At 39.3% G+C, this 15,359-nt stretch overlaps 1 protein-coding gene across 1 annotated transcript in view; it reads left to right on the forward strand.

Annotated features, from left to right (window-relative positions):
• The window catches only part of LOC124794835 (transcription initiation factor TFIID subunit 1), a 209,294-nt gene that overhangs the window by 48,067 nt on the left and 145,868 nt on the right, over positions 1–15,359 (forward strand). Inside the window, exons 5-6 of the mRNA XM_047258499.1 lie at positions 12,434–12,553; positions 13,407–13,591. Coding sequence (XP_047114455.1) covers positions 12,434–12,553; positions 13,407–13,591 — 305 coding nt within the window. The remainder of the gene's footprint in view (positions 1–12,433; positions 12,554–13,406; positions 13,592–15,359) is intronic.

Genomic DNA, 15,359 nt, shown 5'->3' on the forward strand with positions numbered 1-15,359 from the left:
CCTGGAGGTGTTAATGAGGAAACCATCAATAGTCTGTTATGCTTCTGTTTCAAGTTGAAAATACAACATTTCATCCTGACCAAACAATGAATTGGTCCCCATGGGCAGCCTAGACAGTGCATCCATATTTGAGTGCTGTGATGTAGGGCAGAAATGGAACTGGTAATTATACCTTGACAAAAATAAGGCTCAATGATGAAGGCAGTGAGTGGCTTTGTCAGCTAAAGCAGCCGAAGGATGAAACAAGGAAACAAAAGGTTTACAGGGTGTATACGACCCGGGACAACCGGGAGATCCGGGAAAAACCCAGGAATTTTTTCATCCAGGAGAAAACTGGGAAAAACCCGGGAATTGTTTAGAATTCTGGGAATTTTTCATTGTTTTAGCTTTCAGGTAAATTTTTGTGATTCTGACTGGTAAGAACCAATACTCTAACAAAGGATATTACTGTCTCCCGCTACTGCAGAATAATGCTGCAGCAACAAAACATGAACGAGAGAAAAAAGAAAACAAAAATAAAACTTAAGTTACAAAGGAAATGCACCATATACAACAACAAAACAGTGCTCATAGAAGCGTCTGCCAACAGCAAAGTGTCTCAAAGGCTTTAGGAAGACTATGCAATGCTTTATAACAACAAACGGCCTCCGATGAGCGTGATGTGAAAACTGTTTAAATTAGATTCGTTTGAGCTGTTGCGGGCGGGCTCTTGAGCATGCGCAGTTGAGTCACATATGAGTTGTACCTTCTCCCGCTTCTGGTTACAGAAGTATGGCTGGGCGCCACTGCTTAATATTGCCTCGGTTCGGAAATATAGTAAATCTGGGGCTTATGCACAGAGCAGTCTGAATTGTGGTGGGGAGGTGCGCAGTGTCCACATGACCTGTGTTTACGTTCAGTGATTTTGTTGTTTCCTCTTCGTTTATTGCTCTCACGTTAAATGATAACAAAACGGATTTTTGGGGCCGGGAGCTATCAAATGAATTAAAATACGTTCGCATAATTACAGAAGGCTAAAATATGTTATTAGTTTCAGATTTTATTTCCACCTTCCTGACAGAACAATGAAGTTATTTTTGCCGGTTTGGTTAAGAGATTTGGCTTAAAGTTAATCTTTTCTGCTGAGGCAGTCAGTTCATTTGAAACGAAGTGTTTAATGTCACACTATTGGCTAGTTTCAACTGTTTGCGGCATTTCAAGTGCACGTATGGCATTATGCCATAATAAAGAACCAAACATGAGATAATACAGTACTGGTACTCCAAGAAAATTTACATACGAATGTGCATTTTAAGCCGAATTACGCGTTTTAGTATGATTCACGAAATTGTGACGCTCTTGAAGTATCATCTGATGTATTGTTTCTTTTATGCCATACGTAAGATCTTTTAATGTTTTACACGTACGAACATATCGGCTTCCTGCGTCATCATAGTAGCGCAAGCGCGGTGACGCCTGTTATTTGGCGTTTTCTTGCAACTGCTGAAACGAACCTAATTCTAACAGGTCGCGGGAAAATATTGCAAATGGTGGTTTGAAAAGTGTTACATTCAAAGCAGATTTCCTTTTTACGCAAGATAAACTATGTGCGAGAGTGTATGATGAATTTCTTAAATCACAAAACGTTTGACTCTCATTTAAAAATCAACTCTTTGGTGACGACCATTTAGAAGAATTTCGAGCCCAAAAGATAAGACATTTATGTCATTTTACTGGCACATTTGTGTGATGTAAAGTGTAACACGCGCAAAAAAGATCAACATTATATGTGGAAGCTTAGCTTCTTTTCCAGCTTATTAATCTTCGAGACTAATATTATATGGGATTGCTGTGTATATCAATTTAAACCTTTAACTTTTCTTATTTGTGTGTTCGCGCTACTTAAGAGTGATTTTGCTATTGGCTCACTACATCATGTGTCCTATGCTGCCATCAGCTGGCGAGATCACGTGACAGGAGCTATGACTGTCTTACAAAAGCGCATCACAATCTCGATTTCGATGTTTTAGAAAGTAACATGCGGTGTTTGGTGGAATTCAAATTTATACCTTCGTAATACGAAAATATGCAGTGTACATGTTGCTGCACATCAAAGGTCTTTCCCCCCTCTTTAGTTTCGTTTTCTAAAGTGCCGGGAAATTCTACTCCCGCATATAAAACCATAGGCCTGATGAGTTTTACAGTACCGAGGAAGAGTATACTGTCACTTGACACAGAAAAAGTGTATTTTCATCGGGGAGAAAGTGTATTTTTAACCGGGAAATCCGGGAAAAATCCGGGAATTTTTTTCCTTGTCCACGTATACACCCTGGCTTAAGATCTGTGACTGAGTGGAATTTTGTGTTGCACAAGAAGACATAAAATTTTTTAAAGGTATAAACCATCTCATGGGCTTCTTTTTGACGTGGGAATAGTGCTGTTGAACTGTGTTGAATGTTTTGGACACAAAAGTAATAGGTTGCTCATAGTGACAGTGGGTCAAAACCACTCCCACCCACTATTGGGAGGCATCCGTAGCTACGACTAAATGTTTTCCTGGTTGGAAGGCTGGAAGGCAAGGCACAGAGCATTATATGTTTTTAAGTTGCACAAGTGCATGCTCACCGGCTGGTGATCACTTGAAAGGGATATTTTTATGAAGCAGCTTGTGCAGAGGGTGAGTCAGTGTTGCTGCACCCAGAAGAAACCTGTGATAGTATGCTATTTTAGCTAGCAATACCTGGACTTCCTGCAAACTGGTCAGACAAGGAAAGCCGTAATAGTGGTGACATGCTATTCCAGGGGTCAAACACCCTGCCTGGAAATTTCATGACTAAGACACACAATAGAGGGCTGAAAATATTGTGACTTGTAATATTACACTTGGGGCCTGCAGTTTTCAAAACAGTAAAGAGAGAACAGAGGTTACATAAGGATTGTACCATCATAGTGCCTCTTATTACAGTATTGTTAAGATAGTTGATACAGCAAAGAACATCTGCCGTAAATTGTTCCCAAAAGCATTGGAAGGCAGCAGGGGCACTAGGCAGCATAAACATAAAATGTCAATATTTTGATGCAGAGGGTATGTGTCAATAACAGATTGTGCATTAATGGTAACTTTTAAGTCTCCACAAACTCAGGGCTGACCCAACTGTCTTTTTGCAATCACTAATGGCATTGCTCACTCACTTGTTGAGATCAGTCAAATGATGCCTAGTGATGTTAACTGATCCAATTTGGACATGACTTGTTCACATAAGTACAGAGGTATGGATCACATCCAGAAGAAGAAGAAGAAAAGAAAAGAAAAGAAAAACATGGCCCAGGTGAAGGTTTAAGCATGATATGTGTTGTGAAGTTATTTGCACACCCTAATCCCTCAGAAAACAAATCTGAAAATCCATATCACAATGAATCTACATCGAGATAAGGAACCTGATCTGATACAAGATGCACAGTAATAGAAAATTTAAAAGCAACAAAATTGTCTAACCTAAACAAATTTTCAGTATGAGGATCGTTTACAATCAAATAAGTGATAGGACGAGCTACAGATTTGTAAGCTGTGTGCCTGTAAATCAACCAAGAACAGAAAAATGTATTGTAGCTTACCAGATGGTATTTGACGTGAGCCAATGGTGGGGTGCCCTGCCATGTGTACATTTGAGAACTGAGGAACGAAACAGCAGCTCCATTGTCAACTCATAGTGATGACACTTTGTTCACTACAGACACTTCAACAAAGAGCTTATTCCGACTTGTAGACAATGAGGAAATAGAATGAATATCTATGTCGATTCATTCTAAGGAAAGCTGAGAACAACAAACTGATACAGTGTGGCCTTTCTAGTGAGACTTGTGACATGATGCCCACTGCCTGGGGGATTCAGCTCTCATATTACACAAAACAAGAGGGGATAGCAGAAGTGCTGCACAGTGTTGTTGTTGTTGTTGCTGCTGTTGCTGCTGCTGATGGGGTTGTCCATTGCGGGTATGATTCCTCATTTGAATGGAATCAACTTCCTCGTAGGTTGACAAGCTTGTTGCTGTGCACAAATGTGTTTTCTATCAGTGATGGTGATATTACTCTATGCTTTGATTTGGTGGCTCACAGCACAGGAGATTTCAAAGGACTGAGTAATGTTTAAAGCTTCGTCTAAGGAGAGATCCTCAAATTGAAGGTCTCTCTGAAGAACTTGCATATTGGTACTAGGTGGCAGATCGCATCTCTAACCATGACGTCTGCATAGGATTGTTTGGAAGTTTTAATAATAAAGTCCCACTCATGGCTCAAACTCTGCAGCTTCGCTAACCAAGCACAATGATACTAATGTGGCCACTTGAAGCACTGGTAATATTCTACCTGAGCAGCAATGACATGGGTATGCTTGCGGTGATAAGAAGACAACAAACTACACACCATCAAGAGAGAAGGAGGCCAGTTCCTGCAAAGGGCTGATTGACACAAATGGTACACACAAGGAAAGATGCAAGATTGAAAACTAAGCCTTACTAGTTTCTTTGTCTCTCACCCTAAATGCAACGAACTGCTAGCGGAGCCATATTTCATAAGCTTCCCAGTCTTCAGCAGAGTCATTGTACAGCAGAAATGGGAGTGTGGTGGAGCCTGAACTGTCAGATTTGCCTCAAGTTTTCCAAGGTAGCCCCAGTAAGTTGCTGCTGCTGCTGGAAAAGTGATTGAAGTACTGCATCCATGTGTAAGTTACTTGGGGGGGGGGGGGGGGGGGGGGGGAAAAGAATAGTCACTGAAGTTAAGCACACGGAAGTTCTATTTGTCGCTACTTAGGTCCTAGCTCTGAACACAATAAATAGCACAGTAGGAAGAAACCAACTCTTTATTCAGTCATGCCATGACAGTGCAACCATTTAGTTTAGAGAACATATTATACAAGACTGCTGACCAGAACTAGTAAAAGCTTATATAAGAAGCATTTGTCTGTCAGGGACCTCTTGCTATTGATGGCAGGCAATAGAGATGCTGGACCAAGGTCGGCAGCATCTGGTAGGGGAGCCCGGATCAGCTGCATGGTGCACGTATCAACAAGTACTGTGGTAATGGTGGCGGAGCTGCAGTAATGTGTGGGTTACTACAAAAAAATAATAAACAAGCAAAAGTGAAAAGTGCATGGAAACCCTAAAAAATAATCTCACAATAGGGAAGAATAATGGGTCATAATGACTGGTGTGAAATAATGAGTTGTATTAATGTAAATGCTGTGCAGTTGAAACTGTGCTATAATAAAATTTTTAGGTACAGTAACCTAGGAATTATTTTATACTTTTTTGTATGTATATCTTTATACATACTGATAAGCCAAAACATGATGACCACTGCCCACTGCCTGCAATGTTAGATGCTGTGTGGTGGTGCTGTGGGCACATGATGTGGTAACAGAAGTATGTAAGCAGAGCTGACATGGACAGGGGATCACCCTAGCAAAGATAAATGCTGAAAAGGGATAATCCATTGAGATAACTAACTTTGACAAATGGCAGACTATTGTTATGCAGAGTCCATGAACAAGTATCTTGAAAATGGTGAAGTGTGTTCAATGTTCATGTGCTACTGTTGTGAAGATCTACAGAAAGAGGTAGAGGGACAGTGAAACCACCACAAGATGGTAAATGATTGGACGTCCACGACTTCACAGACGGTGGAATTTGGAGGCTTGTGTTCTCTGTAAAGTAGGATAGATGGTGATCTGTGGCACCTCTGCCAAGAGATCACAGTACTGGTGCACACACAAGTGTTTCGGAGCACACTGTGCATCATACCTTCTTGAACATGGAGCTCCACAACAGACTATTCCTACATCAATTATAATTTTAGTCGGCACGAACAATCAAGGTTCGACTGTCAATCAGTGGAAAAATATCAGCTCTTCAGATGAATCACATTTTTGCTACACAAGGTCACTGGTTGTCTCCACAAATGGTGTCACTGAGGTGAATAGTGGCTCAAAAAGTGCAGTGCACCATGGACACAGGCTGGTGGGAGCAGCTATGGGAGACATGCTGCCCTTGCATGGGACCTGTGGTAGTAATAAAGACATGCTGACAGCTGTGAACCACCTGCAGCCTATCATGTTTGATGTCTTCCCCAACAGTGATTCATCTTTCAGCAGTATCATTGTCCGTGTCTCGGAGCCAGAACAGTGCTACAGTGGTTTGAGGAGCATTATATGAATTCATGTTGATATCTCAGTGACCAAATTTGTGTGATGTATATTGTATGGAACCCATTTGGATTGCTATCAGGCCCTATAGTATTTCATGCAGAATCAGTGACGTATTTTGTTCCAAAGACAGACAGACAAGCTATTAAGCTGGTGATAATAATGTTTTGGCTCATCATTATATTTATGATAATTACTGCATAAATTTGAAGAGAAAAATGTGTTGAAACTTTTTAACCTGTGTCACATTTTTGAAGACCTCACATAGCATTTGTTGAATGTGTATTAAATCTAAGCATACAAATTCTTGTGTAAGATACATTATTGGTATTTGCTTTGTCTGCCATGCTTCAAATCTGTGGGGATATCCAATTTTGTATTTGTGGAATGAGAATATCTAATCATATCTAAAGTTTTTTGTCAAATACAAACAGGAAACATTTTTCACCAAAGAGATTTGAATCACATAATCTCATTTGAACCCCTCTTCGTTGTGATTCAGTGCTCTTTGTCAAAAAGTTGAGCTATTTAAAAAAAAAAAATCCGAAAGGAGAATGACAGTTCTAGGTTAATTTAATTAATTAGAACTTTAGTATCGAATGTTTCAAATTGGCTTTTGGTTTATCACATTCAAAATTATTGGAAAGGAAGAAGAATTAGAAATATTTTGGACTGTGGGTTGCACTATTGACATATAGATGTTTGACATCAGTGGTAATGTAAAGAACATCTATGAGATTGAATACCTTACTATGACATTATATTACAATTTCAACTCCACAGAATTTAACAATGTAAATAGGAGCTGTGAGATTTATTTATTTACAAATCAAGTTCCGTAGGACCAAATTGAGGAGCAAATCTCCAAGGTCATGGAACATGTCAGTATATGAAATTACAACATAAAAAAAAAACAGATAAAAATAAAATGTTTATGAACCCAAAAAAGTCAGCCCATAAGTTTAAGTAAACGCAATCGACAATACAACAAGAATAAGCTTAATTTTTTCAAGAAACCCCTCAACAAAATAGGAGTGACCCATAAGAAAACTCTTCAGTTTTGATGTGAAAGTGCATGTATTCCTGATAGATTTTTGAATTCGAGCGGTAGCTTATTGAAAATGGATGCAGCAACATACTGCACACCTTTCTGCACAAGAGTTAAGGAAGTCCGAACCAAATACAGATTTGATTTCTGCCAGTTATTAACTGAGTGAAAGCTGCTTATTCTTGGGAGTAAACTAATATTGTTAACAAGAAATGACAGTAAGGAATATTTATATTGAGAGGCCAATGTCAAAATACGCAGACACGCAAACAGGTTCGTGAACTTACGCCACTTATTGCCTGAACCGCCTGTTTATGAGCCAAAAATATCCTTTTAGAATGAGGACAGTTACCCCAAAATATAATACCATACGACATAAGCAAGTGAAAATAATTTTTGTGTTGAACGATCACTCACTTCAGATAGCGTTTGAATAGTAAAAATGGTAGGATTAAGTCTTTGAACAAGATCGAGGCTTTCCATGATAATTTACTATCTATCTGAACACATAGAAATTTGAACTGTTCAGTTTCACTAGTCATATGCCCATTCCGTGAAATTAAAACATTAGGTTTTGTTGAATTGTGTGTTAGAAACTGTAAAAACTGAGTCTTACTGTGATTTTGTGGTTGTTTATTTTCTACAGGCCATGAACTTAGGTCATGAACTGCTCTGTTTGAAACTGGGCCAATGTTGCACACAACATCCTTTACTATCAAGCTAGTGTCATAAAGCAAACAGAAATATTTTAGAGTTACCCATAATACTAGAGGGCATATCGTTTATATAAATAAGGAACAGGAGTGGCCCCAACACTGATCCCTGGGGCACCCCCCACTTGACAGTACCCCACTTGACCTTTTGCTGTCTGTTGCTAAAGTAAGAGGTTAACCAATTGTGAGCTACACCCCATATTCCATAATGGTCCAAATTCTGGATCAATATTTTGTGATCAACACAATCAGGTGCCTTAGTTAAATAAAAAAGTATGCCTAGCATTCAAAACCTTTTATTAACCCATCCAGTACCTCACAGAGAAAAGAGAATATAGCATTTTCTGTTGTTAAACAACTTCTAAAGCTGAAGTGTACATTTGATAGCAAACTGTGTGATATAAAATTATCAATTATCCTTACATACACAGCCTTTTCAATAACTTCAGCAAACACTGATGGCATAGAAATAAGTCTAAAATTGTCTACCTTATCCTCTTCACCCTTTTTTATAAAGCAGCTTTACTACTGAGTACTTTAATCATTCAGGAAACTGACCATTCCTGAAGGAAAAATTACAAATATGGCTAAATACAGGGCTAACATGTGCAGTACAGTACTTTAATATTCTGCTAGGAACTCCATCATATCTATGAGAGTCCTTAGCCTTCAGTTATTTAATTATTGACTCAATCTGCCCCTTGTTTGTATCACAAAGGAGTATTTCAGACATCAATCTTGGAAAGGCATTTGCCAAGAAAGTTATATGATTCCCTGTAGAAACTAAATTTTTATTTAATTCACCAGCAATGCTCAGAAAATGATTGTTAAATACTGTACATATATCTGATTTATCAGTAACAGAAATATTTTTACTATGAACAGACTTTATATTGTTGACCTTGTGCTGCTGACGAGACACTTCATTCCCAACTGACCATATAGTTCTAATTTTATCCTGTGAAATAGCTATTCTATTTGCTTACCACATACTCTTTGCCTTCCTAAAAACAGTTTTAAGCACCTTACAATACTGTTTGTAATAGGCTACTGTAGCTTGGTTGCGACTACTTCTAACATTTTGATATAATTCCCACTTTGTTCTACATGATATCCATATCCACTAGTCAGCCACCCAGACTGCCTATTACTGCTAGTACCTTGTTTAGAATGTTCTAATGGAAAGCAACTTTCAAAGAGCATGAGAAATGTGTTAAGGGAAGCATTATATTTATCATCTATGTTATCGGCACTATAAACATGCAGCCACTCTTGTTCCTTCACAAGGTTTAAAAAACTCTCTATTGCTGTTGGATTAACTTTCCTACATAGTTTATAACTGTATATGACATATGAGTACAAAAGCCTTTTAATATTAAAATTTGCGCATCATGGTCTGAAAGGCCATTCACCCTTTTACTAACTGAATGCCCATCTAGTAATGAAGAATGAATAAAAATATTGTCTGTGGCTGTGCTACTGTTCCCCTGCACCCTAGTTGGAAAAAACACAGTCTGCATCAGATCATATGGATTTAGGGGATCTACCAACATCCTTTTTCTTGCACCATTATATACAAAATTTATTTCGAAGTCACCATATATAACTAATTTCTGGTACTTCCTACAAAGTGAATCAAGAATCCTCTCTAGCTTGAACGGAAATGCTATGAAGTCAGATTTAGGGGACCTATAAACAACAACAATTAGAAGTTTAGTTTTTCTAAATTCAACTGCCCCAGAACAATATTCAAATATCTGTTCAGTGCAGTGTCATACTACATCTATGGAATGAAATGGAATACTGTTTTATACGTACATAGCCACATCCCCACCCCAAAAGCAACTCATTGAGAAACAGCCAGCTAATCTGTATCCTGGTAACGGAAGCCTCTGAATTGTCAAATTATTTAAGTGATGCTCTGATATACTGATAATTTCAGAGTCAACATCTATAAGCAGTTCACTAACTTTATCTCTAATACCTCTTATATTTTGATGAAATATGCTAATTCCTTCTCTACTTGGAAGCATTACATCCTTAGAAGGTGAGCCCTTAGTTAGAGGGACTTCCTTTAAGCAGGTATACCTATCAGCTGTCTTCAATCTAAAAAAAAAGGTGCAGCTCTAACACGAACTACTACAGGAATTTTTTGACGAGTGATCCCACCACCACCCACTACACTGTCATCTATAAGCTTTGCCAGCCTCTCCGTCCCATACCTATTGAGGTGCAGGCCATGCCTAGTGAAACCTGTTCTACTGATAGACCCAACAGGTACCACTGAAATGTGACCCATGCCCTCTGCCATCAGTGCCCCCTCCAGCCTCATGTTAACGTGCCTAACAGCCGCATTAAGATGAAGCCGATCATGATGCTGAAACAGTTGCACGAAATGCACATTAGTGCATCCAGTTTGAGTAGCTGTCTTTACTAGGTCACCACCTACATCATATTTCGCGTCCCTATCAGGACTGTTCCCTGCTACACCCACTATCACTATCTGATCCTCCTTCGTAAAATTCCTACATAACTCCCCTATGCTGTCAGTCTCCTGAGCCCACCCTGCACTAGGCTTCACAATGTTGGTGACCTGGTACTCACTCCCCAACACTTCCTGCAACTGCTGGCCCACACCTCTACCATGCAAACTACCTAGCAGCTGAACCATCTTCTTTCTGTTAGACTTTGCAACTGACCTAGGCCTCCTAACTGCTGAGGACTGCTGCATGTTACTTACATCTACAGCTACAAGAGGCTCCTCTCCACTCAACTCTGACAGCTGGTCAAATCTATTGCATATACGCAAAGTATAACTGTCTGAATGCCTCCTCCCCCTAGCTGCCTTCTTGCCAACTGCCAGTTCCCATTCCCCACCAACCTTCAGCCTCCTCAACCTATCTGGTTCCTCCTATACACATTGTAACTGCACCTAAAGGTCACAGATCTTATGCTCCTGCTCCTCTATCAACTTATTTCTACTACAAATTCTGCATTCCTAGGAGAAGCTGTCTCTAGAATGCCCACTATCTTCCCCAGCACATTCCTGCCCCCCCCCCCCCCCCCCCCACCCCATGAAAATACTTCGAACGAATCCCACACCGTAACCCCCCTACTCACAAACCTATGACAGAGCCCACACTTCTCACTCATGCTAAAAGTTTACAGTTACTGAAAAAACTATACATCTATGTTATTTAAGTTTAATTTCACCAGTAGAACTACTCATGGAACTAACAACAGTGATCTTGAAATACTCTGTCTACTAAGAAAGCAACTACTTGTATTAATACTACAAGCTACCTGTGTACCTCTGTGTAAACAACACAAGGATTAATGATTTACACTTCTTCTCATTCTTAGTATTCATGAAATGCAACGGGGTTTCTACTGATTTTCAGAGGATAAAATCCATTGTTTTTCATTACCCGTTAAGTTGAATTCATGACCTCTCAAAAATATGTTTGGTACAATGACAAAAACATTTTTTGTAACGAACCTGAAAACCATTGAAATGAAAGCTGAATGTAATAATTCTTATATCACTTGAACTATATTTTAGCATGAAATATGTAACTGTATAATAATTGTAGTATACTGTTCATCAGATGCTGTAAAAAATTCAGCTCTCACTACGGTGGGGTATGGCTATTTTCAAATATATTTGTCATTACACCCAATTAAAATGCAAACAGTACTCTGGTGAAAGTGTACAATTTTCCTTAAGACAATATAACAATTACAAAATTACAAAACCTGTATCAGATGATAAATTTCACTGTGATAGATTCAGTATTTAAGTTTCTTCTTTTATATTTTTAAAATGAGATTATAATTAGAATAGTTTTATATTAATGATTGAAAACCTCTAAAGAAATACCTTTCCAAAAAAAGACATAGGTTAAAGAAATTTAAATAGTGGAGGGAATTGATAGAATTAAAGAAACAACTGTTCTAACGTAATCCTTCTGCAACACATTAGATTGCAGCATGGTCTTGGGCAGTGCTACAGTTTACATGTCATTTCCACTTTGTATATACACCTCATCTAGATCTGTGTCAGTGAAGCCACACCTCCAGATTTCTCCCTCTGGAGCTGCCCCTCAATGTCCCAAATCTCTGTAGCTGAGGCTGTGCTAACAAGGCTTGCATAGATGAACATACAAGTCCCCTACAGATAACAAATACTTTTTCAGAACTCTGGTGAATCTTTATAATATATATTATAGTTTATTAAGTGGACTGCTGGATACAACATTTTTGGCTAGTGCTATCTTGCTACTCTCTTCTAGAACTGCACCTGACTGTTCTGCAAGACAAAAGTCATGACCACGTCACTCAGTTTCATTACTTTTTCTTTACTTTCATTACCATTTGTTCATTTTCATACTTTTTCATGACCAGTAGACAGCCTGTGCAACTGAAACGCTGATGTTTTTCTTGATTACATATGGAAAGTGAGCTATTTTGACACTGAAATTGCTTGTCCTCAGGCAGGTGAAGAGGAGGTGGAACAATTGACTGAGGACTATCCAGATGATGCATTTTTAATGGTATCTCAGCTGCACTGGGAAGATGAAGTTGTATGGAATGGAGATGAAATCAAACATAAGGTAATAGCAAAGCATGGATACAAATTATTGTGCGTTGAATTTATTTGCTTCTTGCATCTTAACTATTGAGAAAGAAGATTGCTATTTAACTTTCTCTCACAGATTTTCTACATTCTCAACTCTTCCTCTTCTAGAGGAAAGTTGCTTCCAGTGGAGGTTTCCAAGCTACATTGAAGGCAAATTATTTATGCTGCTGTACAGTGTTCAACATCATTCATATTTCAGTTGCCTTCCTTATTTTGCTCTCCCATAAACCCCTAGTTTCACAGATAACCAAAGCCTTTCCAGAGTTGTAATACAGTTCTCAAATTGTGGTGCGCACTTGCAGTTTTACCTCCCTGCCAGAGTCTTGTGGTGTGTGTGTGTGTGTGTGTGTGTGTGTGTTGTGCACGCGCGCGCCGCGGCGCACATGCGTGCATGGTGAAGGTGGGGGGGGGGAGGGGGCGCACAGGCGCTCAAAGTGCAATGTTGGGAGGGACAGTGTTGCATCTGACCAGTATGTGATTTTCCATATTCATGAGGAAAGTGATCCCTGGTTAGCTTTCAGAGCTATGCAAAAGGTTTCTAATTTTTGCAGGTTGTGAAGAAGTGTGATCGATACCTTTCATAATCAAAGGCTGGGGTTGTTGCAAAATTGGTGCCATTGTATGGTAAGAAGGAAATCTTTCTGTTTCTATGCTCTTGCTGCAACATCTAGTTGCTATCTGTGTATACTCAATATTGTTACACCTATTATTAGAAGCAAAGGTCTTTTTCAGGCAGTAGGTTGCCATCATGGCACATAGTATTGAATCAGCCTGCTATTAAGTAAGTAGTACGCTCTAGTAAACTAGTATATTGCACTATATTTTAGGTGATGCAGAAGCTCAACAGCAAGACAAATGCTGCTGGGTGGGTTCCTAGTAGTGGCAACAGGACTGCCCAGGCTTTCAGCCAGCCAGGCAAGGGAGTGCCCCACATAGTTGGAGGCTCTGTCAGGCTGGGTGCTGGCCAGATGCCTGGTCTGTCCAGCTCCGTCAACAAGCAGAACAAGAACATGTATGTGCTTTTGAAAATGTGTTGTTCCCTATTCCATTTAATACATTGCAAAGTTTCAAGTTGTAAAATAGATAATTTTGATTAATATAGAAAGGAAAGAACTTTACTAAGCATGCTCAAAACTTGTTCAGGTTTTAAAATTAGTGTTGTGTGTGTGTGTGTGTGTGTGTGTGTGTGTGTGTGTGTGTGTGTGTGTGTGTGTAGGCTCGCAGTCTTTCGTGTGTGCACATATATCATATTCGTTCTACAATTAGACCTAAATTCTGCAAACCATTGTCAGGTATGTGCTAAAGGTCACTTTTATAGTACAGTGTACCATGAAAGCCGTGTTTTACATTTTTGTGTGGTCCAGACATAAAAAATGCAAAATTGAGGAAAATGCAGAATTGAGTAAAACATTAAAACTCCAAAATAAGAGAAAAAACAAATGTAACTGGCATATCTGATTAAAAATTGTAATCCTCTCCAATACATCATATAAAATCTGTACAAGTGAAGGATATTAAATGTGCAATACAAAGTTTTGTATGATAATTTGTGGTAATGAATTTCATCAGTTCTTAAAAAATTGCAGATGTGTAACAGCAATTAAAAACTCATCAAAAGTTGAAATTGGTATAGAGGTACGATGTAATCGAGCTGAGCCATGCCGGCTTTTGTCCTATCAGGTCTCCTCCAGAGATCGTACCCTTTTGGTGCTCGTGATGCGGTTCCAGGATGGCTCACACGGGGAGAGGTGATGGACCGAGCAAATGTGTGGAGTGAGGGGCAGTTAGTAACAGTGTGTGGTTGGTAGTGGGCATGAGAGGAAACCTTGGCAGCAAATACTATCATGACGAAAAGTCCATTCGAGTCGGCACTTTGCATTAACGTAAATCAGCCCCCCCCCCCCCCCCCCCTCACCTCAAGGTTCAGTCCTTCCACTTAGTTCTTTATGGGCGTTTATGAGGTGCCAATGTTTCCCCTTATCATGAATTGTTTTCCAACATGCTATGGCCACAAGTTATACATCAAAACACATGTATTTGAGATCTTTCCTATGTGCTCACCCAGAAAAAAGCAAAAATTGATGAGCATGGGGAATTGAATCAAAAACTGTGAAGTACAGTGAAAGGTGTCTGAAATCTAACGTGTGTGTGTGTGTGTGTGTGTGTGTGTGTGTGTGTGTGTGTGTGTGTGTGTGTGTGTTTTGCTTCTGTAGACAGAGGTGGTGCAGTGTACTCTGATGATGTGAGCCCAGGACCTCTAGTGTGCTGCTTGTAAACTTTTCATTGTTCCTTGTGCTGAGTTGTCAAAATGGAGCGCTCTGCAGTATTGTCGTATTGTAAATGTGTGCCGTTTGCACTTCAAAGTTGTCACTTGCTGCAGTGTAAACACAGTAAGTGTTGTGAAAGCATGTATATACACAGAAAATTTCCCTCACGTGCGATACTTATTTATACAAATGAATATGAAATAAAGTTGAGTGTGCTGCGATATCAGTTCTTCTTGTCCCAGCAATCCGTTACATTTATAACACTCTGCCTGCCATCACAATGAATTAATCAGCATTGACAACTGTAACAAAGACAAACAAGCCATTACACAACTGTTCGATGAACATGTCCTGTTAACTGTGGTGTCGCCCATAGCAAATGAAGTAGCCTACGTTGGCTGCCGTCAGTAGAGGCATATGTTTTGGATTCTGTTGACAGGCTCTGAGCAGAGCTACTGTAAGTAAAATTAATGCTTTGTAGTGAAGGGTGTACGAGGTATAACTGTATAAATT

Source organism: Schistocerca piceifrons, chromosome 4 (genome assembly GCF_021461385.2).
Source record: "Schistocerca piceifrons isolate TAMUIC-IGC-003096 chromosome 4, iqSchPice1.1, whole genome shotgun sequence".
Classification (NCBI taxonomy): domain Eukaryota; kingdom Metazoa; phylum Arthropoda; class Insecta; order Orthoptera; family Acrididae; genus Schistocerca; species Schistocerca piceifrons.